This window comes from Xiphias gladius, chromosome 10 (assembly GCF_016859285.1).
Source record: "Xiphias gladius isolate SHS-SW01 ecotype Sanya breed wild chromosome 10, ASM1685928v1, whole genome shotgun sequence".
In the NCBI taxonomy this organism is placed as follows: Eukaryota; Metazoa; Chordata; class Actinopteri; order Istiophoriformes; family Xiphiidae; genus Xiphias; species Xiphias gladius.
The window spans coordinates 20,882,842-20,907,122 of NC_053409.1; the positions used below are offsets into that span (position 1 = coordinate 20,882,842).

General features: G+C 41.3%; 3 protein-coding genes across 7 annotated transcripts; 2 read left to right on the top strand and 1 right to left on the bottom strand.

Moving 5' to 3' along the window:
* Positions 1–257: 257 nt before the first annotated feature.
* afg1la (AFG1 like ATPase a) lies at positions 258–9,397 on the bottom strand. 3 transcript variants are annotated; one of them, XM_040137784.1, is made up of 13 exons: positions 9,260–9,397; positions 8,690–8,898; positions 7,267–7,318; positions 7,053–7,154; positions 4,530–4,660; positions 4,260–4,359; positions 3,911–3,969; positions 3,699–3,781; positions 3,522–3,592; positions 3,285–3,385; positions 2,349–2,402; positions 2,144–2,254; positions 258–867 (listed from the first exon to the last, which is right to left on the bottom strand). In XM_040137784.1, the coding sequence occupies exons 1-13, from the start codon at positions 9,384–9,386 to the stop codon at positions 730–732; spliced, it is 1,338 nt and encodes a 445-aa protein (XP_039993718.1). In that variant the 5' UTR covers positions 9,387–9,397; the 3' UTR covers positions 258–729. The 3 variants fall into 3 exon arrangements, with proteins under 3 accessions (XP_039993718.1, XP_039993717.1, XP_039993719.1); XM_040137783.1 differs by having other exon boundaries at positions 2,349–2,489; XM_040137785.1 differs by having other exon boundaries at positions 2,349–2,489; positions 9,244–9,376.
* On the top strand, positions 8,835–16,707 carry LOC120795688 (sex comb on midleg-like protein 4). 2 transcript variants are annotated; one of them, XM_040137786.1, is made up of 9 exons: positions 8,835–9,085; positions 11,016–11,134; positions 12,063–12,299; positions 12,688–12,817; positions 12,963–13,163; positions 13,359–13,520; positions 13,601–13,825; positions 13,925–14,073; positions 14,183–16,707. In XM_040137786.1, the coding sequence occupies exons 2-9, from the start codon at positions 11,132–11,134 to the stop codon at positions 14,306–14,308; spliced, it is 1,233 nt and encodes a 410-aa protein (XP_039993720.1). In that variant the 5' UTR covers positions 8,835–9,085; positions 11,016–11,131; the 3' UTR covers positions 14,309–16,707. The 2 variants fall into 2 exon arrangements, with proteins under 2 accessions (XP_039993720.1, XP_039993721.1); XM_040137787.1 differs by lacking the exon at positions 11,016–11,134.
* Positions 16,708–22,330: 5,623 nt separating this feature from the next.
* vsnl1b (visinin-like 1b) lies at positions 22,331–23,768 on the top strand. Of its 2 annotated transcripts, XM_040137473.1 has the most exons (3): positions 22,331–22,492; positions 22,685–22,900; positions 23,571–23,768. In XM_040137473.1, exons 1-3 carry the CDS (start codon positions 22,331–22,333, stop codon positions 23,766–23,768), a joined length of 576 nt encoding a protein of 191 aa, XP_039993407.1. The 2 variants fall into 2 exon arrangements, with proteins under 2 accessions (XP_039993407.1, XP_039993408.1); XM_040137474.1 differs by lacking the exon at positions 22,685–22,900.
* Positions 23,769–24,281: the final 513 nt, after the last annotated feature.

The following is a 24,281-nucleotide window of genomic DNA, read 5'->3' on the forward strand; positions in this document are numbered from 1 at the left end:
ACCTGTTAAACATCAACCAAACACCCATACCCAAACCCTTATTAGTTCTATTAATGAAGACAGCTGCATATAAACATAGCAGTAATATGTAAACCAGAACATTTCGTGTGATCAGGGTTTTGTTTACTTTTAATCCTGCAGATGAAAATACTGATGAACGGAGCCAAACCTTATTGTTCAGTACATCTGTGAAATTTCACAAGCACCATCCACACAAATCATCAGTAATAAAAACAGTCGGTTTCAAAGAGCCAGACCAATCTCCTGCCACTGTATTTAGACTTGCGCTGGAATCATACACAACTCGTTGAGATGCATTACATTTTCGAAAACACTATGTATCTCAAAAGAGGTACATTAACATATCACTTAAATCTTCATAAAAGTCCGTTGGAAATCCAATTCCAAAAATGGTCCAGCTTTTTCCCACAGATTTGTAAAAGCTAATACAGTTGGACCATTGTATGATACTGAGATAAAAGAAATATGACACCCTAAAGTCCATCTTAAAAATTCTCCTTAAAGTGCAATGTCACAATAAAGTGATAAAAGGCCTTAAGATATCAATAAATATTCTCTGTACAAAATTTGCACACATACTGCTGAGCAGTCCCATAGGGTTTGTGCTAGATGAGTAGGACTAGTGCTGAGCCTGGACTGTTTCTGGCAAAGAGGAGTACAGTGTATGAAGTATGGACGTTGTGCAACATGGTCGACTGTTCCCAAACGTTAAACCTGCGATTTCGTGCTTCTGTCCCCTTCCAACCAATATTCTTCCGTCTGCATCTCCGTGAGACGAGACACTGTCCTTTGGAAGGCAAACGTTTCCTCTTCTCCGCTGAATATGGACAGACTGCTGGCTTCTTCCTGTTAAAACACAGGGTATTAAATTGAAAATTAAAAAAGTTTAGGGAAATTCGGGATGCTAAGTCCCTATGGTAATGTGCACTGCTTTAAATAAAAGGCATCAAACAAATGGCTTTACATTAGTTAAAAAAAAGAAAAAAAAGAAAAGACAATTCAACAGAAGAATTACTCCGTGTTGCAGTCATCAAATCAATCTTTAATCTTTATCTTTAGTGTTTACATTTTAAAATCTTTAGTCTTTACTAAAGGGATCTCAGATAATCTTAAATCTTTAGTCTTTCCATGTTTACACTGACCTTCCTTTTATTGCACACAGGTTTTGATGAACATTTACATTTTTAAATGTTTTGCTTTTTGATGCTTTTATGTTTTTCTCTGACCTTTAGTCGATTTTATGTTCCGATCCCAGAAGAAACCGCCTTTCATTATTTTTTTTTTTTTAAATCATTTTTGGAGCATTAAATGTCTCTAGTAGATGGTCAAAGTAGAGAGACAACAGGAAACAAGGGAGACAGAGATGCAACAAAAGGTCCCTGGGGTGGACTTGAAGGGGGGACGTTCGGGTTCATGGTCCCTCAACATTCAATTTTAACTTCATTTTTTTATATTTTTTTATTAAAAAAATCCTAAACTGGGGAAACGTGTGTCAATGTTTCAAATAAGTCATGAGATGCTATAAATTGGTGACGTCAACCTCAGAAACTGATTTTTTTTTTTCTTTTTAAAATCGAAAACAGGAAATCAATTTGCCCTTGGTGTGAAAGGATTTAAACAATGCGGTTTTCCCAGATACATAATTTGCTTCTAAAAATGAAGTAGCATTATCGTGACACAAATCAGACTAAGGCAGTTGGTGCACTAGTATTAATAAAATGGCACCGCATGCAAGTTAATTTTTATTATTGTTTGTCTGTTTATTAGTTATTAAGCAGGATATCCCAAAAAGAACTAATGCACTCACTCTAGATAATCTGACCCACGAATCTCATGGTCACCGTGTGCAAACCAAAATCCAGATGCAGTTTTAAAAATTACTGATATTTCTCTGTCACTTAAGTACTAAATTGGTCTTAGTACTGAATGTTCTTGGCAGAGGTATTAACTTAGTACTGGTTAAGGTCATTTTTATAGTGCATACACAAAGGGGGCTGATTTACTTTCTGCTGTGCGTTTGAAGCTCTAGTCACTGACTCAGCCAGCTGAGTAGTACACACCCAACACGAAAAACTGGTTTGGCTGTAAAAAAAAAAAAAAAAAAGAGACACAGAGTTCTTACTCTTTTCAGCCCCAGATCATCCATCAGAATGTGGCTCTCGTCATGACCGTGATCCCCGTTGTGTACAAAAATATCCTCCAGAGGGTGGTCTGCAAGAATCACCACCCGCACCTGAAATAAGAGATGACTAACGGTCAAATTCCCCTACAAAAGTCCAACGGTTTTTTTTGTTTTTCGAACGTGCAAGCACATAGGTGCAGTGTACCTTGTGGTCGTAGAGGGCATCCACAAGCGTTATGAGCCGCCTGGCTTGAGTTTTCTTGTTCAGCGTGAGCAGAGGAATGTGTCGAATAAAAACGGTGTCAAACAGCCTGGATATCTCCAGGTAGTCACTGGCCCCTAAAGGCTGAAACATTTACATTCAAACACTGGACATCAAAATATTATGGCTGGTATTTATTAAGTTTTAAAAAAGCAGGATTTCTGATCTCACATAACTTCTGGTTTAAGTTGGTGCACACTTTACGTTTCCATGAGTTTTTAAATCAAACCTCATTTTGTTTTAAAATGTCTTTTTCCTAGAAACCTGACACTTTATGACTTTTTCTTTTTTTCTTTTTTTTTTTATTTCTCTGGATTGATTCAGCCCCTAAAGAGTCATTAGTCATTGAAACACTTAACAGTACCAAGAACTGTTCAAACCTGTTGAACTTTAAGTACCCATTGTTTCAAAAGACACCACATAGCCTGAGGCTGAATTGCAGGGGAAGATCTGTAAGCAAGCTTTATAAACACCATAAATAAGACAACGTCAGAGTTTATAATGACTTTGTAAGGGCATTGCGGCTGGCAAACTGAAATTCCGGGTAAAACAGACTGCTCATGCTTCTTCATCAAAAGGTTTTGTGATTGATCTGATTTGTTTTTCATTCAACGCATCAATAACATGCTGACAAACGGCGGCCACTGCCCACTGACAGAAGCGTTAGCAAAAACCTAATTTCTGCGATAAAGAATGCAAAACCAAGCAAAACAGTGTGACAAAGCACCACATTTTAAAAATACGTATACACTAAAAGACCAAATAACGCAAGATAGGAAGTCGATACTGATGCACAAGAGTTATTGTATTGCCATAATATCCATAGCATAATTTGTATTAAAGAAAAAAAGAAAAAAAAAAAAGTGCTGATTGACTTACTCTATCACACAGCTCCTCAAATGTACAGTCTGCAATGGTCCCACAAGCTTTGTTCAGACGGACTTTTCTGTTGTGAACATTCAGAACTCTTGGTCTTGTTACTGTCGGGGGAAAATATAATATGGTAAGTGCACCAAATAATACGAAGAAAAAATGCCATTTCTGTGGTAATACAGATAAAATAAATTACATATCAGCTGTAGAATTAAGTCAAACATCTTTTGAAAGTCCACTTACTGTCATTCTGCTTAAAAGCCAGCTCATCAAAAAACTTGTCTAGTGCTGCTTCTACATCAGGCTCACTGGAGCTACAGTAAATGTAACAGGGAAACATTAAATACAAACAAATGGTGCATTTATACAACGGGTCAAACGCTGGCTTTTAGTGATTGTTTTACAAAGAGAGCTTCTCACAGAAAGTAGAGTCTTCCAGCAGAGGGTCTGTTCCTTTTGCGGTAATCTATCCCAGAATCCAGACGAAGGGTTTGGCAATATTTCTGCATGCAAAAGACAAATGATTAACAAAGGGAGCTTTAAAAATATAAAAGAAGAGATTTCACTGTGCTTGACACAAATAGCGACTGCTATCCCTGATTCTTAGTGGAAAAAGAGCACTACGTTCTTACCTGCAACACGGCAATAAAAGGAACAAAGTTGACTCTCTGCAGCCCGTTTTTGTACAAGTCTGAGGGAAAATAACAAACAAGAATTTATTTACATTTGCTTTATATTGTTTGTTAAATCTGTAAAAGGACAATGGCTTTAAAAAAGTGTTAAAACATTTAATTTGATGAAAATGATACACAGATATTTTACAATGTCTTGTCTTAACATGCAATGTCATCTGTGGAGTCATGGAAATAGACTTTAGATTACTTTGACGCACTGTGTTAATTTATGTAGAACAAAGGCAAACAAGTTTTTCCATATGTTATATGATGCAGATATACATGTATTATGACACTTGCTTCTTACCCTCAGGAGGACGATTAGAAGTGGCCACGACAACAACTCCGTTCAGAAACAGATTCTCAAAAAGCTGCTTGAGAATCATGGCATCAGCGATATCCGTGACCTGAAATGTATTTTAGAAATAAAGTAACTTTGGGTACAGCGCTGCTGAGGTTCAGTGTTGCAGCCACCAAAAATGTACAGAGACTGCCAGACTCCGTTAAAAAGTAACTGTTACAAAAAAAGACTCAAACACAGGCACTGTGGTATAGAGAAACACTGAGAGATCATTACCTGAAACTCATCAAAGCATAGAAGACAAGCCTCTTCGCTGATCTCCTCAGCAACTGGGGCAATGGGGTCATAGGATTTGGCCATTTTCCCCGCTTTCCTTTTTGGCATGCTCTGTTTTAGCCGATGGATCCCTGAAAACAAAAATCAAATGGGCTGAATGTCAAAAGGACTGGAAACCACAAACCTCCACATTCAGTAAATGCACCATCTCAACTCTCTTGTTTGGGGTTTAAGAATTCACTATAAGTAAAAGTGGTGAAATGAATGTCTATATTTTCAATACAATAAAAGTACACTTGCTACGTATTTCTGATTAGAGTTATTTTTAACTTTATCAAAGAACACCACTTAAAGACTTGGGAGAGACAGAATGGAATTTCATTAGTTTGAAGTGGTTTGTCACCAGTATGCATACATAACAAATCGACTATGCATTGCCTTAAATGTAAAAACTGTAGCGTGGTGACTAAACAGGAAACATAAGCTCAGTTCAGAAACCACTGTACTGCATTTGACTTTGAATTTAGCATGTAGTGAAACGCTTATTTCCACAGCTGTATCGAAACAAGACCTTTGTACTGTACATTAATATGCAATAAAAAGAAATTACAGCACTACTGTAAAAGGATTTTGATCATTTGGTACACTTGGCTTCAAGGACCACAATACTGGGTTGTCTGTAACCACTGACAGGTCATTTAATGGGTTGGCTTAATGAGTAGGACAAGAGACAGTGTAGAGTCTGACGTGGTGGCAATTGTGCCACACAGACAAATGGCTTGAATCGCCCACAGGAAAAAAAAAAAGAAAGTGTTAGTGAGGAAGTGACTAACAAGGATAAAAACAAAACAAAATAAAAAAAACAAAAAAAACAAATGCTTACATCCAGTTAACTGACAATGAAGGTGTTAACTACGAGCGAGGAAAATCCAGAAAGCAGGTTTGACAAACACTGAACTTAACGCTGAACTCTTGAGTTGACTAACTCTGAGATGTGAGATTTTTTTATTTGAATACTTCTGATCAGAGTTAAGTTTAATCAACTCTACAATTCACCATGGCAACGTGTACAAAAAAGAGCAAGGGCCTCCGTTTGAATCCAGCGGAGCTAGAAATATTAATGTGTGGCGATGCACATTTATCTTTAAAATAAATAAATAAATAAATAAATAAATCAAAGAGCAGCAGCAGGGAAAGAGCCTGAGTTGGAGAAAAGAGCCAATAAATTAACACTATTTACATTTTATTCAGTGTAATCCACTCAGTCATTGTTTAGCAAACTTGAATTTCCTTAATGGATGATAAAAGTGGAATCCTACTGATTTTTTTAGATTCAAATTATAAATATATTTATTCAGCTGTAAAATCAAACAGATAAGACAGAAGTTTATTTACAAACCTATGATTGTAGCCTATAGTCTGACCCAGTAACAGACTAATGATTTTGATGATTTTCAGTTGAAAAAGCATCCAGGTAAAAGCTGAGTGTAAATTTTTGTGGTGTTCAAAGCATTTTAAATTTATTATATATTATGTGATTTTTCCCCACACGTTGTAAATTGAAACATAGTAACTGAAATGCTGTTAAAACAAGTTAAGACTATATGCAGCCTATGCTCAAAAACTCACTATTAAACTACATTTTAGTCCTGTTTTAATGTCTTGAAGTCTTTTCAGCCCAAGTGCAATCATCCTGAGTCAGAAATATTGACATCCAATATGACATAACTATGATAGGGATGTTCATTCAGTGCAACCAGTCACAATGTGAGCAATGACTATTCACTGATCAGTGTATTTGTGTCTAAAGCTTCACAGATTTTTTTTTTTTTAAATTAACAGTTATTAATGTACGGTAAATGTTTCAGTGCAAAGGAACTGGACAGTGTATGGATTTTAATCTGACTTGAGGACGAATCCATCACGTGGAACATATGAATGTAAGGACAGAGATCGCTGTCTCTGTCCTTACACTGGTGGCTGATTGATCGTAAAAGAGTAAAGTCTGTCTCACCTCCTCCAGACTCAGCAGGAGGAGACAGTGAGAAACTCAGGGCTTGTTGTCGAAAAAAGTCCTGCCAGCGAGACCAGGTTAGCTTGATAGAATTAAAGTTACCACAGTAACTGACTCAGGGTTGAAGTGAACTGAAAACTGAGTTTCCCTCAACTCAGGGTTAACAAACTCAGTCTTTCCACTACACCCACTTTCTGGAATACCTCCCAGGTGTCTTTTTATTTCATTTTATTTTTTAATCTCTTTTGTGCAAAATACAAGGATGTGCATCTTTGATGTTTTACTTTCCAGTGCACTAAACAGTCCTTGCAGCTTGGAGCACAAATTCCACTTTTTGGAAGATAAATGGTTCATTCATGCCTTCATTCAATTATTCAAAGCTGGCTTATCTGCCCCCTAGTGGCTGTTAGGAGCAAAAAAATAAATAAAAAAGATGAACAAACTTCACTGTGAAAAGTTCTGCAAAAACCTGTGACACTGTGCTGCCTCAGTATATGAAGTGTACTCACTTTTATGGACGTCCAACATAAAGCCATGGAAATGAACCCTCTTTTTCTTTTCAGTCTCCACATATGAATAGAACATGTCCATGACCATAGTTTTTCCTGTGCCTGAGACAAGGAAGACCATACAAGTCAGGAAAAATTAAGAAGTAAAATACATTGTTATCAGAAATTAGAGAAATTAGATTTAGATTTAGATTTACAACGCTGTATTCCTTACCAACGTCACCGTAGATGTAGTAGCCTTTTGGAGGTTTGGGTTTTGTGAAAAACTTAAAGATATAAGGAGAGACCATGAAAATTTAGAAAGCAGATTTCTGTAATTTAAAATCGTCTCAAACTACATAAAAAAAAAAACTCTATAGTATAAAACACACTTAAATATCTTAGACCATAGTAGGTCTAAGAACCTGAAACTGAAGTGGTTCCATCACCATGGCACACAAGACCCTCTTTTCCAAATTCAAACGCAGTACAGTATGAGAGTGAGTAAGTTATTTAAACAAAACCTACAGATGCTAAGACTCTGAGTAACAAGACTAGAGTAACAGTCTGCAAGTAAACCACAAGGCCTGCATTTACACATAACACAGCCTGGTGGTGGGTGAAAGACATGGGACCGATGAGAAAATCTCAGCAGACAATATTATTAGAAGCCTGCATATTTTAAAAGAATAACAATAGCCAAGAAGTCTGTGCTTGTTATTCCTCTATGACACAACTTTGAAATGCTACTTCTTAATTTGAACGTGAAGCCGTTTACCTCTGAAGGGACATTTTATTGGTTTGAATGGACCAGTTAAACAAGGCCGAGCATGGTGATCCTCCACTGTGTTGATCTGACCTGAGGTTAAAACAGGATTTGTTTGTATGGTATTTGTTTGTATTTGGCTCACTGACACTTGGTTGACACTTGTTACTTCACCCGCTTTACAAAAAAAAAAATTAAAACACAAAATTTTCATCAAACACTCAAGGCATGTACAGTTTTAAGCAAAAACTTGGCCTCGCCGGCTGTTATGCAAGGGGGTGGAAATATTATTCTTCGGGGTTGTGTGGCAGCACGTGGCGAAGGAAACACTGCACGGATAGAGGGAGGAATGGATTCCACTAAATATCAGCAAATTCTGGGTGCAAATATCCCACAGTCAAGAAAATGAAGCTGAAAAGGGGCTGGCTTCCACAACAGGACAATCCACCGCGAACTACTCTACAGAGAGTAGTCTAGTGGGGAACCCCCCCCCCCCGGTTCTCTGACCTGAACATCAATGGAAATCTGTCTGTAAATCTTAAACATGCTGTGTGTGCAAGATGGCCTACAAATATCCAAGAACATGAAGTGATCTGCAGGAAGAGTGGGTGAAAGTTCATAAAATCGAGAATAGAAAGACTCTTAGCTGCTGCAAAAAGCATTTGCAGGCTGTGAGATGTTCCTAAGGAGGGGTTACTAAGTAGTGACCTAGTTGTAGATGCCATTTTTTCTTATTTTTTCATTTGAACAAAGGATCGTTTTTTAACGTCTGTTTGCAGCAGGGTTGGTATTTACTTCTTTTCGTTTGAAGAATCCCCTCCCCAGCATTTAAAGACAGGTTTTATGAATAAGGGCACGAAAGCATCAGTAATCACGGGGCGTTTCTCTCTACCTTGGAGAAGAAGGATGTCGGTGTGTTGCTGTATCCTCTGAGTGTTTTGTGCAGCCCCTCCAGTTTCTGCAGCACTGCTTTCTGATGCTCATCCTCCCGCAGGGTCCCGTCTCTGATCATCCCGCCGTAGTGATCCAGAGGGCCTCTGAAGCCGGCGGCGGCGCCGATGCCGCTCTCCTCCACCGCCTGCTGGGCTTTCACGGAGTAACCTTAGAAATTGTAATAACGCAGACAGTGCGGAGACTTCAGCTGGTCTGCCTACCCCTTAAATGTTCTCAATAAAGACGCTTATTGACGCGGGAAAGGCACGATGATGTCGCTCTCGGGGACGAAGACCAAAGGTCAGCAGGCGACAACTAGTCTGACAGCAGGATAAACCCGGGTGAAAATAGCAAGGTGAGTTTATGAGACAGGTCAAATAATTATGATAAAAACAGGCAGAGTGTGAACTAGCTACCGCAGAGAGGAATTAAAAGTAGAGCCAGGTCGACTTTTACACTGTTTACACCACCGGACTAACGCTTTTGAACACTTCAGCCGTCACAGCGACTCACCAAAAACTCGTCTCACCTCGTCTGCATAGCTCCGGCAAAGATTTTAGCAGCTCTTTGGAAGAATACTGCTGCGTAAGAAAACACTTAAAGCCCAGCAAAGCTGAGGGTGACATCGTTAAAGACAGCGGTACGCGTACCACCATCTTGGTTTCAAATTGCGTCAACGTAACTTTATTAGCAAAGACAAAAAAAAACAGAAAACCGTCGGTCAGCAGGGGGCGACATTTCTCTCGACTCTGCATGTTGGATATTATTATTTCTCTTTTTCTAAGTCAACATATTTATAAATAAGAAATATTAAAATAAATTCACAAACACATACAGTGTTATGATAGTTTTATAATAAGCAGTTAAGTAATAATAACAGTTAGTTTTAATTGTGAGGGTAAATACAAAACAAGGTAAGGTTATTGTATTCAACAGCAACTGTTAACAGCAAAGCATTTCAAAGTGCTTTACAAAGGACATAAAAAGGCATAAGGTGCTATAAAACATAAATAAAAGTAGTAAAATGAAATATATGGTACAAAATGAACTGAAATAAAACCGATTAAAAAGGAGAATAAAAATAACAGTACAGTGCAAAATATGAATAAATATAAAATTTATATTGAAAAACATAAAATGGAAACACTACAATGACCTATTGTGCTTCATGTGGCAAAAATAGGAAATGCAGAGAAAAATGTCCATGTCTAAATCCATTGTTGTAAAAGGGGGGGGGGGGATACTTTGGTCAATTTGAGGAAAAAAACAAAAGGCAGTGATGAAAATAAAACCAGTTACATCTTAAACACATTAATGAAGATAAGTAAGATATTGACAGCATATATGCAATATATCCACAAATAAATAATATAAGCAAATTATCATGGTTATAATTATATATTATTCAGGGATTCAACTAATGATAATTTTCATTATCTATATAATCGGCCTATTATTTTCTTGATTAATTTCATCGAATGTCAGATGTCTGATTGATGTTTTGTTTCAGCTCAAATATTATCAACAGCCGTAATATCTGGTAACATCAGCGTGAGTGATATACCTAGGGCTGCATTTAATGACTGTACTCATTATCGACTAATCTGACAATAATTTTCTAGATTAATCGTTTAGTCTATAAACTGCAAAGCAGTGTGAGTGCGCAAAATTATGATTAATTGGGACTAACGATTATTTTTATTGTTTTAATTATTCTTTTTATCCATATAATTTTTTTGATTAACATGTTAAAGAATGCCTGTGATAATTTGCCACAGCTCAAGGTGCCAGATGTTTTGTTTTGTATGATCAATAGTGGAAAACACAAATATATGAGAAAGAAAAAGCAGCAACTCCGCACATTTGAGACGCTGGAACCAGCAGATGTTTGGCATTTTTGCTTACAAAATGACTAAGGTGATCTCTTGATTATCAAAAGATTAGAATAAAAGGTACAAGAATGTGAGTATAAACCACTTAAGTACACCACTGGAAATAATAACATTAATATTTCCATACTGTCCGAGGAATATTCTCATTATGATTAACAGGAGAAACTCTGTCCTCAGTCTAATTATACCTCCACAGCACTGAGCTGGAGTTGCAGACAAAACATGGCAGACAACGGTCAGGGTGTTACAGGGCTTACAGGCTTGTTGCCATGACAACAGAGGGGCCCTCCCCCCCTCTCCCTCTTTAATGCACACACACACACACACACACACACACTCACACTGTCACTCGCTCCCTGTCTGTCTGTCTCTGTTGTACACACATATATACAGTATTACAGTGGAATCCGCCTTGCTTTGAGATCCGTGCTCTGCTATTGGAAGCAGGGGAGATATATGAAAAACAGCACGGAGCGGAGGGATACTCCACATCTCCACATCTGTTTCGGATGGTGAGTGCCTGCTGACTGGTTATTGTTTGTTTACATACTGTATCCTTTGAAAAATCTGCTTAAAACAAGAGGATTTTTAGTGGCATGAATTGCAGTTTCCTCATTCTGGTTAGCTCTGCTGCTGCTGCTGCTGCTGCTGCTGCATGGGAGACGTGCCACATGTTCATTTTCCTATAGCTGCTTCTTCTTCTTTTTTTTAAAAATTGGGGTGGAAGCTGTCATCGTAATGGTAATTCATAGCTGGGTAGCCATGGTGAAGTCAATTTCCCCCTCCCTCTGCCACTGCTGAATGCATTAGTCTAATGAGATGTCTGCAGCCTGTGTGCCGAGCAGCAGCAGCAGCAGCAGCAGCAGCATCAGCAGCAGCAGCAGCAGCAGCAGCCTTAGCAGTGTGTTAACCAAAAGGGGACGAGGAAAAAGCCTCATACAGCAGGAGCAGGATGGCTTTCCCTGCATTGTGAGGGATTTAGCTTTATAGTCCTTTAGGCTCCTGGGATTTAAGACTAAAGGGCTTGCCTCTTGGTCTTTCACAATAGAAGATAGCAGGTAACAGACACCCCCTCCCCCTCTCTCTCTCTCTCTCGCTCAGGTTTATTGGTGTGTTATCATTGCAGGATGGAGGTGCTGTTTCCTCCACAGCTCTTGCATGGCTGTCTTTTGTGTTGTTCGATTATTATGGTGCTCTGCTAAATTCTGCTCCTCTCAACCGCATTGTTCAGCTGAGTCTCCTGCAGTCTGTTAGTGTTTGGATGTTGTCGTTGTGAGCCTTTGCAAAGCCCTTCTGCTTCCTCTGTGTCTGCTCTAAATGGATGCTAATGCTGCTCTCTAATATGTAGCTGCTGTGGAGGTAGATTAATGTGTTCAGTAAAGTGCATGGTGTCGTGCATTTCTATTGCCTGAGCTCAATGGTTGTTTCCTTTGTCTCCAGCTCCAAATGAGTGTACCTGCAGCAACTGCACAGAAATCAGACGGCAACAACAGTGAAATGCAATCAGCTGCAGTGGCTCCCTCCTTCATCCCCAGCCAGTCGGGGAAGATACCGGGCAGGAAGAGAGGGAGACCCCCACTCCGCAATGTGGCCAAGATGGATTTTCCTAACCGTTACCCAGAATCACTCCCTCCACTCAAGGTGCCAAAGAAGAGGGGGAGAAAGCCGGGCTTCAAGGTCAGCCAGATTCGGGGGGGGGGGGGGGGGTGTTGAGATGTGGTGTGTGGATGCTATGTGTTTAAAAATGCATGTGTACACAGAGAGACACAGACACACAGGCTCCATGCCTTTCAGATTTTGTGAAATCCCAGTGTAACAGAGAGAGACCGAACATCTATGAGGCTTTGTTCTGCCATAGTCAAATATTATGGAAACATTTTTGTGTCTAAAGGGGAAATCATTAATAAACATATCTATGTTTTTTGTAGTGTAAAAACTACAGTTTTACTCAGATTTCGTATCCCAATTATTCTACCATCCCCCTTCCTACTTCCTCTATTATGCGTAAATAAATTATATGCCTGAAATAAACACTGGAATGCAAAAACATTTTCTCTTTCTGCAGCTCAAACCCAGGATGGTGATGACGCCGCTGGCTATTTCTCCACCCAGCAGCACCCCTGAGCCTGATATGAGCTCCATTCCTCAGGATGCTGCCACCATCCCCCACTCTGCCACGCCCCAGGTGCTCACAGGTAGGACACAAAACCCTCTGAACCAAATAAAGACAATAAAAGATCATATAATTCAGTGCAAGGATAATTAAAGTATAATTTCTTCCTTCATTCTACTGTTTCCCCTTTTCTTTCCCTATCTCCACTTGTATTTTTCCTGTACTAGTCTGTATCTACATCAACAAGCAGGCCAACACGGGCCCCAATCTGGACAGGAAGAAGATCCAGCAGCTCCCTGATCACTTTGGACCCGACAGGCCCTCCGTGGTGCTGCAGCAGGCCGTCCAAGGCTGCATCGACAGCGCCTTCCAGCAGAAAACGGTGTTCACTCTCCTCACGCAAGGCTACGGGGGAGAAAAAATATCAGGTGTTGTACAAAGACCCCCTTCAGGTGTTGTTTTCTGTTTGTTTAATACCCTTCAATAAATTTCTTACCACTTTACCCGAGGTGGAACTGAGAAAAAAGCCACCATTAGTAAAAGTTTAATGACCTAATCTGTAAGAAATTGTATCCAAACTGTGCTGTTGTTTCAAGTGGTCCCTCCCCGTTTTGCTCTTCCAGCCACATTTGATGGGAAGCAGCACCTTCTGAGCCTCCCCGTGGTGAACAGCATCGACTATGTGCTTCGTTTTCTGAAGAAACTCTGTCGCAGCTTGCACTGTGAAAACCTCTTCAGTGATCAGCCCATTACCCAGCACAGTGGTGGCTCCTACCAGTCAGATGGTACTTGTTCATTTTGACTCAAGTAGAGGCTGCTCCGCTAAGTTTCTTTCAGTTAATTTTGACTCTAACCTTGCCTTTAGCTGAAACATCTATGGCCGAGGACTACCATTTAGACCAGGCAGACGGCAAACGCTACTCCGTGGACCCCGGCGACTCTGCTTTCAGCTCCATAAGCTCGTCCTACTCACCAAAGACCTCCTACGGGTTCCGTTCTTCACAGCAGTTCTCCAATGGCTCGGCCTCCATGAGCATGTGCCGGCAGTCGTCCACCAGCCCAAACACGTTCCCAGAGAGCAACAGGACTGGTGAGAAGTCATGGAAAAAAAACCAAAAACAAGATTGTGTCCATGTTTATCTCCCTGAGGTACCAAAGTAAAGCTCCTTTCTTTCCTTTGTTATTCCAGGAGGTTATAACGCGTCTCCAGAATCCCAGGAGTCCAAAGCTCCACCCAATAAGGACCCATCCACCTGGTCTGTGGAAGATGTTGTCTGGTTCATCAGGGATGCGGACCCCCAGGCTCTTGGCCCCCATGCGGACGTCTTTAGAAAACATGTGAGTCTGCTGTGTTCTCGAAAAGCTGACTTGTTACACTGCTTGGCCAGGCTGGTCACCTATTTCTCATTGATTTGACACCAACTTCTTGTCCTTCTGCTTCTCTCAGGAGATCGACGGAAACGCTTTGTTACTCCTAAAGAGCGACATGATCATGAAGTACCTCGGACTGAAGCTGGGTCCGGCCTTGAAGCTTTGCTACCACATCGACAAACTAAAGCAGACTAAGTTCTGAAAACCTTACGCGGTATATCTCCCCCCTTGAATCCAAGAGTACATTTGAGTAGGGTCAAGCCTGGGGACACCAGGTCTTGGGTCCCTAGGCATGAGGCGAGTCACTTTCTCTAGGGTCCCCAGAAGCGGGGGTCACTTCCTTTTGTGCCGCTAACATAAAAAGGTAAAAAAGGCAACTACCTTTACGGTTAATTTAACTCCTTTTTGCTCCGAATGAGGAAGAAACAATGCCATGTAAAGAAATGTGCTACAGGTGAAATAAAAAATTCAAGAAAGCCACACAAAGAATTAAATGTTCAGTAATACTGGACAGATTTGGAAGTCTTTTATGAAGACGTTTGTAACTGACATTTGCATTTTAACAATAGGAAAGTGTGAAAAAATTAGGAGTAGCGCAGGGTTTGAGTAGGATCCAACTTACTGCTGATATTAATGGTGACATAATAGGGCTAACATGAATGTTATCTTCTCCAACATCACCTGCATTTTATATGACGTCAACCAGGCTGTATTTTTTAATATTGTATTATTTCGTTCACAGTTAACACGATAAAAAAAAGCGGATTTGGCTGTTTTTGTTTTTGTTTTGTTTTATACGTTAACACTACTTTTTTGGCCACTTGGGGGCAGCGGAAGCAAGTTATGAAAACTGTCATATCGTCACCTTTTCACCTGTATCGGGTACTTGTTAGCAAACACTTACTTAATTACATATCCAGAAGTGATGAAGCAACATAATCATTCATTTTGGAGCGTTTCTGACCACGTGGCGGATGTGGTCGCTTTCGTTTAGCTTTGTTTTTGGTCTTTTTGGATATATTTTGCGCCTTGGCTGCTAGCAGCTAGTCTTTAACTGTTTCCGTCTAATCTTTGGTGCTGAGCAGGTTGTGTCCAGTGGGTTTTTAAAGTTTTTTTGCTGAAAACAGATGCCTACTGCGGCCAGAAACAAACGCTAAGAGAGGTGAGAGTGAACCGAAACAGTCGTGGGCCGGACAGCGAAACAATGAACTGAAACTCACTATTAAGCTCTGTGAAGCCGAGGGGAGCTGCAGATTCAGGTGATAATTCTCTGTGGGTTCATAGCTTTGAGCAACTGCTCTCACATTGTCCCAGTGTCTGTAGTTTGATACACTGTTATAATAAAACATTGATTATAGCCACTTTAAAGTGTTGAGCAGAGAAGCTCAGTGAATGTTCTCAAATCTGGTTAAATAAAGGGGAACGAAAAGGGTAATAACAGCAAAGTGACGTCCCTCACTTCTGGGGACCCTAAAAGAAGTGGGGACCCTACTCTCGTTCCGTTGGATCCTGTTTCCCACACCTGGGATCTACAGACTTGAGGGCCGCAGTTGGAACCCCTTAGTACAGATTTTTTTGAAGATTTTCATGATGTCATGTAGCGATGATCACAAATTCAACCCCTCTCTCTTTTTCTCTCTCCCATCTTTAAATTACTTTCTCAACTTTTGGCACAGATTTTGAAATAAAAACCTTCAGACTGTGGAATGCATCCACCACACACGTTAACGTAAATGTAACGAGCAGCACATCTGTTGGCTGCATGCAGATTTATATATATACCTTAAGACTACTTTCACTTTGTCAAATCTCACTATAGGATCTTGTTTACTCGTGTTTATCAAGCAGAACACATATCTATAACTGTACTGAAAAATGGTGCATTAAATACTACATTGCTTTTTGATTGAGAGATTTAGAAAATCGTTTTGATACTATTTTTTCACATTACTGTGTAACAAAAAAGTAATGCTCCCATTGGATTTGTCATTCTTTTTTATTATAATTTTAATATTAAAAAAAACCCAGTATAACCTGAACAAGACATAACAATATAGAAAGACAGTAGCTCTCTTGTTAGTATATATGTAAAGAAAAATGAGAGCATCGTGAACGTGATATATTTATGTTTCAATATGCAAAATTGTTACATGCCAATTATCTCCATAGGCTCTTCATGTATGCTCATTAGAACATTTTTTATTTCATATGTTTCTATGTTTTTATCCAGCATCAGTGTTGATACGGAAGTTGTCAAAACACGTGGAACACGTAAATGTTACACTAAGAAAAACCTAAATGGCCATGTAAATGGGTATATAATATAGTATTGCTTTTGTATACCACTTTTGGTGTACAGTATGCATCCTTTTTTAATCAATTAACCTTTGTAAGTGAATGCTGCTGTAAAGATATTACATGTAAGCCATGCCTAGTGAGATCAAGCTAAGGTGTTTTATTTTGAAAATCACTATGAATAAGAGTTTTAGAGAAAGCTGAGTGGATCAGTCCTCTATGCTGGTGCTAAAAGTTATCTATGTATTTAACTGTTTGCTTTTGTGTTTGTGAGATGTAAAGGAAATCTTATGTGTATACTGTACTGTACGTGTGTATTAAATTAAGAATTCAAGTAATCAGAGCTTTGTGTGTGAGACAGGCTTTTTATTTCAGTGTTTTATTAACTTTTGTGATGGGGAGCTGGGTTTAAAAATGCAAATGAACCAATTGTGTATAATCAAAATATTTTAACAAAACGTCCAATGTTACTGAACAAAACAAAATTAAAAAAAAAACAAAACTTGCATAGTAGTGAAAAAACATAAGCACAAAACGTAGCCCAGAAACAATTATTGGCACCCTTCCCTAATAGTTGGTTGCAAAACCTTTGACAACAAAGACAGCCCCTTAATGTTTCTTGTAACCATCTAGAAGCTTCTTGTCTTCTGTCTGATGGTAGCTTTGGTCATCTCTGAGTTTGCAGGAGTCCTTTTTTGCGATCTCAGATTTCGGCTCTCTCCAAAGGTTTTCAGTGGGATTTAGGTCCGGACTCATTGCTGGCCAGTTTTTTTCAACCCTTCTTTTGCGCTGCTGGATGTGTGCTTTGGGTCGTTGTCCTGCCGAAAGACCCAAGACCTTCGCCTCAAACCTAGTTTTCTGACACTGGGTAACACATTTCGCTCTAAAGTGCCTTGGTAATCTTCTGATTTCATCGTTGATACATTCAATGCCTCCAGTACCAGAGGCAGCAAAGCAGCCCCACACAAAGACAGATCCTCCGCCATGTTTTACTGAAGGTAGGTTTTTTTCTTTTCCCTCTGGGCTTATCAACAAATTATTGCACTACATTCCCAAAAGAGCTCTATTTTTGTTTCATCTGTCCATAGAACATTTTCCCAGAAAGACTGTGGCTTATCTATGAACGATTTTGCAAACATCAGTCTTGCCTTATTGTGCCTGTCTCTCAATAGTGGTGTCCTCCTTGGCCTTCACTCGTGGAGCCCTACTTGGTTTAGTGTGCGGCATATGTTACGGGATGAAACCACCAGCCCGGATTGCTCCAGGTCTCTAGACTTCTCTCACCGAATTTCTTCTCAGCACCACGTCCTGGAAGTGTCTTAACAGTTTTACGACTGTGAATCTTCTAGATAACGATACGAACTGTTGAAACAGGGATTTCAAGATCTTTGGCGATTGCCTTGTCGTCTTTGGAATTGTCACGTTTTCTGATAACAGCCTTTCTGATACTCTCTAGTCTTCGCCATTGTGAAAAAGAAACCGGAAACAATCAGCCCCTTTTTATGCAGTAAAACCATCAATCGTGGTTTTAATTCAGGTCATGTGAACACTGAAAATGAATCACAGGTGAGCCTTATTGTTTTTTATTTTGTTTGAGGAACTAATTTAAATTCAACAAAAGGGTGCCAATAATTGTGTCAAGCGGAGATTTTATGTCTGTATTTTTAATTTCACTATATGAAAGAATTTTTGTTGTTGTTGTTCAGTAACTTTGGACATTTTATTAAATGAACAAATTGAACAAAAAAGGTTAATTGCCATTTACTTCTGAAGATATTCTTAATTCCGTACTTGAAATTCAGGGGTGCCAATACTTTCAACCAGGACTGTATCACTCGTTTTACACTAAAAAAAAAAGCCTGAAAGGATCCAGGTTTGGATTTGGGTCTGCACAACTGAGAACTGTTTTGGCCGGGAGACTCAGCTGTGCCTCAACGCGTGATTTAACAAAGGTGACCTACATCTGTGGCTCCAAAACTGATGTCCAGGGACCACCAGGGGTCATGGTGGGGCTCCCAGAAGCTCCCCAGAAAAATAAGCAGGAGCAGTTGTTATGCCTCTGTGCCGGCGACATCCGTGGCCGTCTTGTGGACACCATATCTCAAGAACGCCTTGAGGTAATTTCTTCAGATTTGGCACAAACGTTCACTTGGACTCAAGGGTGAACCGATTAGAATTTGGTGGTCAAAGGTCAAAGGTCACTCTGTGTATTGTATGCATAGAATATTACCTTGATCTTCTCATCTAACAATCAAGCGTAATTCCCAAAATGACACACTATTCCTTTAAAGATAAGATTTCGACAGCGGGCCGCAAGATCGTGTAATAAAACAGGACCTACCTTAAGGACATTATCATGTCAGTTGATTTCATGCTTCAGAAGTGCATGTTCCCACAATTCCCAGCAAGGTTATAATCAGTCACCTCTAACCTTCCGTCACACAGCCAAGGCTTTAGTTAAGGACACTGAGGTCATGTCCAGAGGCCCAGGGCAAAAGAAATTTGCCTTTGGGCCCCTGTTGTCTCCCAAGTTCCCAACAGGTACATTGCACCGAGGACACTTTATTTAGAACTGACGTTATATTTTACAGCACGACCAGCTAGTAATCCTGCGCTGGAATACAGCTCCCTGGCTTTTAGGTTCTCCGTTTCCCAGGTAGATTGAGGTAAACTGATGAAACGCAACTTTATTTATCCGCGCACCATGTGAGCACAATATAAAGTAAAACAGACTCGGGAACTAGATTTTGACACCGGGGCACAAGGTTAGCCATTAATACAGGACCCAGCTGGAGGCACTGTATGGGTGCAAATTCAAACAAACAAAACAAACCAATACAATAGCAAAAAACAACCAAATGAACTGGAGCCAATCATCCACTGACACCTGGTGTATATTTTATAGCCTGATTCCTGTATTTGTTGGACAAAATATCTCTAAATCAGGCTTCTCTTAAAGGCCAAAAATAAACAAACGCATGAAGGATTCAGCATAATCCCACCAGAGCTTTATTTCCTGGTGGTGCGGAGAAGGTTTTGAGACTACATCTACGGTAAATGAGCATGGAGATTCATTCATGACCTTGGGGACACATAGGAAGAAGACTGGGGGATAGGGCTGAAAGCTCTGGGTAGGGCTCAGTCATTAGACCTTGCCTGTTAAGACCTTAATGCTGGAAAACGAAACCTACAGATAACTGCGCAGTTAACTGAATAAATATGAAAGATTCAAATAAATGAATTATATTTTGTCTCTTGGTGTGTGGTCAGAATCTCTTGAGGGGGTGGGGGCTGAGGTGACTCCTGGCTCTGGCCCTGCACACAGTGAACATGGGGCTTTTAGGGGCCCTGGTTGCTTTTCCAGCCTTGGTTCTAGTCACGAAATCCTATTATGCTTCTTAAAGCCACGTTTAACGACCACAGCAATAAAATATTTCACCCTTACGTTTATCGATTCTAATTTCCTGATTGGTGAATTATTTCACCAGTGTCATAAAATCTGGACGCATCTCACAATCGTGGTTTTAATTTTTTTTTTAGTTTTTTTTTTTAAACAAATTTAAAAAAAAAAAAAGCCACAAACCCCAAAATGTTTTATTTCCTGATGATGAAATCTCGCGCTGATCATCCTCATCACGATGAAGGATCCGGTTATAAAGTGACAGGATCCAGCTGAGCCCGAACGGAGCAGCAGAGCAACAGTGAACTTATGATCAGGCTGTGATGCGCACGGGTTACGCCGCGCTCCTGTAGTCGCATAACCGAAGACTGGCGTGGGATCGGTCCCTGCTGCACCTCATCTGGAATAACGTCGGGAAAATCCAGAAATTTCATTCTAGGGTGGTTTTTTCTTTTTTTTTTTTTTTTTTTTTCCGGGTCCCCTAAGGAGACGAGCAGTGTTGAGAATAATCCCTTTTGGACAAACGTTTCCGTCGGAAGGGGGGTTTTCTGTACTTTGCAGAAGCCAGAGCAGATTTATTCCCATAGAGAATCACCAAATATAGGCTGTAAAAAGGTAAGAAGTGATTGCCTGCGGTTGTACATGTCATGCGTTGGATTTTAAGATTACAGATGCAGCAAGCGGTGAATGGTTTGTGTTAATGTGTCGGGCATTTTTTTTTTCTTCTTCTTCTTATTTTCCATCTGTTTGGATGAATGGGATCGAGCAGAGGGCTGGCACACTGGCACCTGCGCATCCCTTAAAATAAAGCCTCTGCGTTTTGCCTGGAAACAACCGGGGGGAGAAAAAAAAAACAAAAAACAGAAAAAAACAAAACAAACCAAAAAAAAAAAGGGGGGGGGGGGGCAGCCAGGGAGCATTTGACGAATTCACGAAATGTCATCGAGATTCGCCCAATTAATTGGTTTTCAATGAACGTCTAACGTGGCTCTGCGGTGGCACAGAGGGAGCTGTTTTGTGTGTGTGTGTGTGTGTGTGTGTTTTTTAATGGGTCTTGCTTGGTTACGATTCTTTTTTTTTTTTTTTGGCCCCGGTGCGCACGGAAAGATGCCACCGGGAGCAGGATGGTGGGGTCTGATCTGAAAAGACTCTCACACTGCGTCGTTTCCATCGGAATGCAGCAGCGTCCCCCTCTCGCTCCCTCTCCCCCTCTCCCTCGCTCCTTCCCCCTCTCTGCCCTCGCAGGAGGCGGCTAGCTTCAGCGGCATTAACCCAAGATGTCACTGCCCAAAAAGCGCGAAACCGAACAGCCTCGGTGGGCCTCCGTTTTGGGCAGGACGCGTCGTTGGCGGCCGTGGCCTGCGCGATACGTGGCGGGTCTTTCTCTAAAACGCCGCAGTTGCGTGATGTCGAGCCGTTTTTTGTTTTTTGGGGGGTTTTTTTTGCCTCAGCTCGGCGATGAGACGGTTCCGTCCTGACACCTTCCAGGGGAAAAACGTTTGTCCTCAAGGTCATTCGAAGCCGAAGCCGATTTCAAGCCGAGATCGGTTGCTGTGATTCCCGATCGTGCTCGAGATGTCAGGATCGGTCATTGGACGGAGGGAGGGGGGGGGGTGTCGGGGGTGGGCGGTGAACATTAAAGGCTGTGGTTTGCACCGATTTTAGCCGCAGCACACCGTCTCTGCTGCTTGCCGTGGAAGGCCCGAGCCAATGCAGTGCTGTGGCGGAGCCGTCCAGCCCTGCTGTCGAGCTCCTGCTCCCGCAGAGGCGTGGACCATGTGTTGGTCTGAAAAGTGGCGAACACGCTGGCGACGGCCCCTTGTTCAGATATGCAAACAATGTCCTGCTGTCTCGTCGGTTAAATTATGTATTGAGAACCGATGCATTCACTTTGTGTCATTTTCCACATCCTGAGTCAATAATTCATGAATCCGGGGCTCCTGACAGGCCCGCTCTGGTCCGGTTGTTCAAGTTGTCACGACTGCTACCGAGGGCCTTCACTGTGGATAAGAAACTAATCCAGGCAGATTGGTCCGTGGATTGCCCACAACTGGCTTACACACCATACCACATACACGCCGCTCAGTTATAAGCTATATTCCCCACTGATCCAGATTACAGAAGGCCCTCTGTGTGCTCCTGCATGTTGTCCATACCCAGGTCTCTGGGTTTACTGCAGCAGCGCCTCTCTTACAACCAAGCACCGGCTTTGTTGTCATTGTCAGGTTATAGGACAGTGTTTGCAGTGGAAACTTGATAGTAGCGAAATCGAACATTCGATGAACTGGATCATGCTCTGGCAGCGACGATCCAGGTCAGTGCTACCCGGCCCGCAGGCTGGCACCAACGGGCCGAGGGGACAGAAATAGCACAGGAGCACCCTTCAAATGAAAAAAAAAAAAAGGCTCTATCTACCGACGAGTGTTCGTTTCCTGTGCTGTGCTAGAGATTTGGGGTTTTTTTTTCACGGCCGCAATCGCTCGAGCATGGTGAAGTGCATTATTCAAGTGTTCTTGTGCCACAGGAACCATGGGAAAGCAGAACAGCAAGCTGACTCCAGAGGTGATGGAGGACCTGGTGAAGAACACAGAGTTTAATGAACACGAGCTGAAGCAGTGGTACAAAGGCTTCCTGAAAGACTGCCCCAGTGGCAGGCTGAATCTGGAGGAGTTCCAGCAGCTTTATGTCAAGGTTTGTGTGAAGCACGTCCTCTCTTTTTTTTCACGTTCTGCCTCTTTTACGTCCGTCAGAGTCCTCTTTTTGAACATTCAATCACGCCGTGGCTATTTTCCACCGCAAAACCGGCGCTATTACTGCTGTCACGACGGGCTTTTTTTAAAAACCCCGGTTGAAATATTGAACACATCTCTCCCACGTTTGCAGTTCTTCCCCTATGGCGACGCATCAAAGTTTGCACAGCACGCCTTCAGAACCTTTGACAAGAACGGAGACGGGACCATTGATTTCCGAGAGTTCATCTGCGCTCTGTCCATCACATCCCGTGGCAGCTTTGAGCAGAAGCTCAACTGGGCCTTCAACATGTATGACCTGGATGGTGACGGCAAAATCACCAGAGTGGAGATGCTGGAGATAATCGAGGTAAGGGATTATCAGGTCATTAAGCCCTCGCTCATCAGGGGACCGGCGCGTTTTGGTTTTTTGTTGTTGTTATCAGTCTCCTGCACACCTGCAATGCCTTGAGCACAGACGCAGTTTCGTGACGACAAAACTGCAGTTGTATTGAATTACATAATGCCGTTTCTGGAAACACAATCAGTGTGGCAAATCTGATATGTCTCGGTGATATTGGAGCATATTGACAGCTCCCGCAGTGATAGATGTGGCGTGTGCTTTATTCGCAAGCATCTGCATCAGAGGGTTCCTGACCTTTTCCCGTCTGCCATACCCCGACAGCCCAGTCGGATCAACTCAAGTACCCCTTCGTTGACACCACCCATCACATTGCAAATACAGTGCGCTCTCACGAATGGATTAGCATCACACCAACCTTTAATCCTATTTGGCTGTTTATTTTCCTCCTTAATACAAACATATGGAATTCTGTCTTTTAGTTCAGTTTATTTAGTTTAGTTTAGCTGAATTAATTAGTAACTTGGCAGCATGGCATAAGTGCCCCCTGGGGTACAAGCACCCCTGGTTGGAAATCACTGATCCGTGTCTTCGTGAACAAATGAACGCATGTGGGTTTCACTGGATTACATAATAAACCACAGTCCTCAGCTAATTTCTCACTGCATCTCACCCACAGGCTATCTACAAAATGGTGGGCACCGTGATCATGATGAAGATGAACGAGGACGGTTTGACACCAGAGCAGAGAGTGGACAAGATCTTCAGCAAAATGGATAAGAACAACGACGACCAGATCTCGTTGGAGGAGTTCAAAGAGGCGGCGAAGAGCGACCCGTCCATCGTGCTCCTGTTGCAGTGTGACATGCAGAAGTGAGCCCTCCCCGCTCGCTCCTCTCCCCGTCTGTAATCCACACACTCTGGACAGCGGCACATGTTTTAATGTCTCATTAGGTTCTCTGCCATTTCCACAGGAAAGAAAAAAAAAAAAAACCAAAAAAAAACAACACAATGCTTGGACTATTTTTCAATGGACTCGCTTCTTGTGGTTGCATGCATGAGAATGTCAAATGCTGAATAATTTTGAAGATAGCTATAAGATATCATACATTTCTATTTCAAAAAATGCCAGTGTGATTTGTGCACAGTAACCCTATACATTCTCATCGAACCCTAGCTTGTATATCAGTGACGCACTGCATTAAATTATGTTCCTGCAGTACTTAGGATCCCCAGTGTTCACTGCTGCAACTGCTGTACGCTTTACTTAATAGAAACACAACAATAATTCCTAAGATAATTGTAACTGTCTCTGCTATCCAGACTTGTTGAGCTCTTGGAGAACAGAGAGGCTCCTGTCTGTTCCAGATGTTTTCACACGATGGAACCA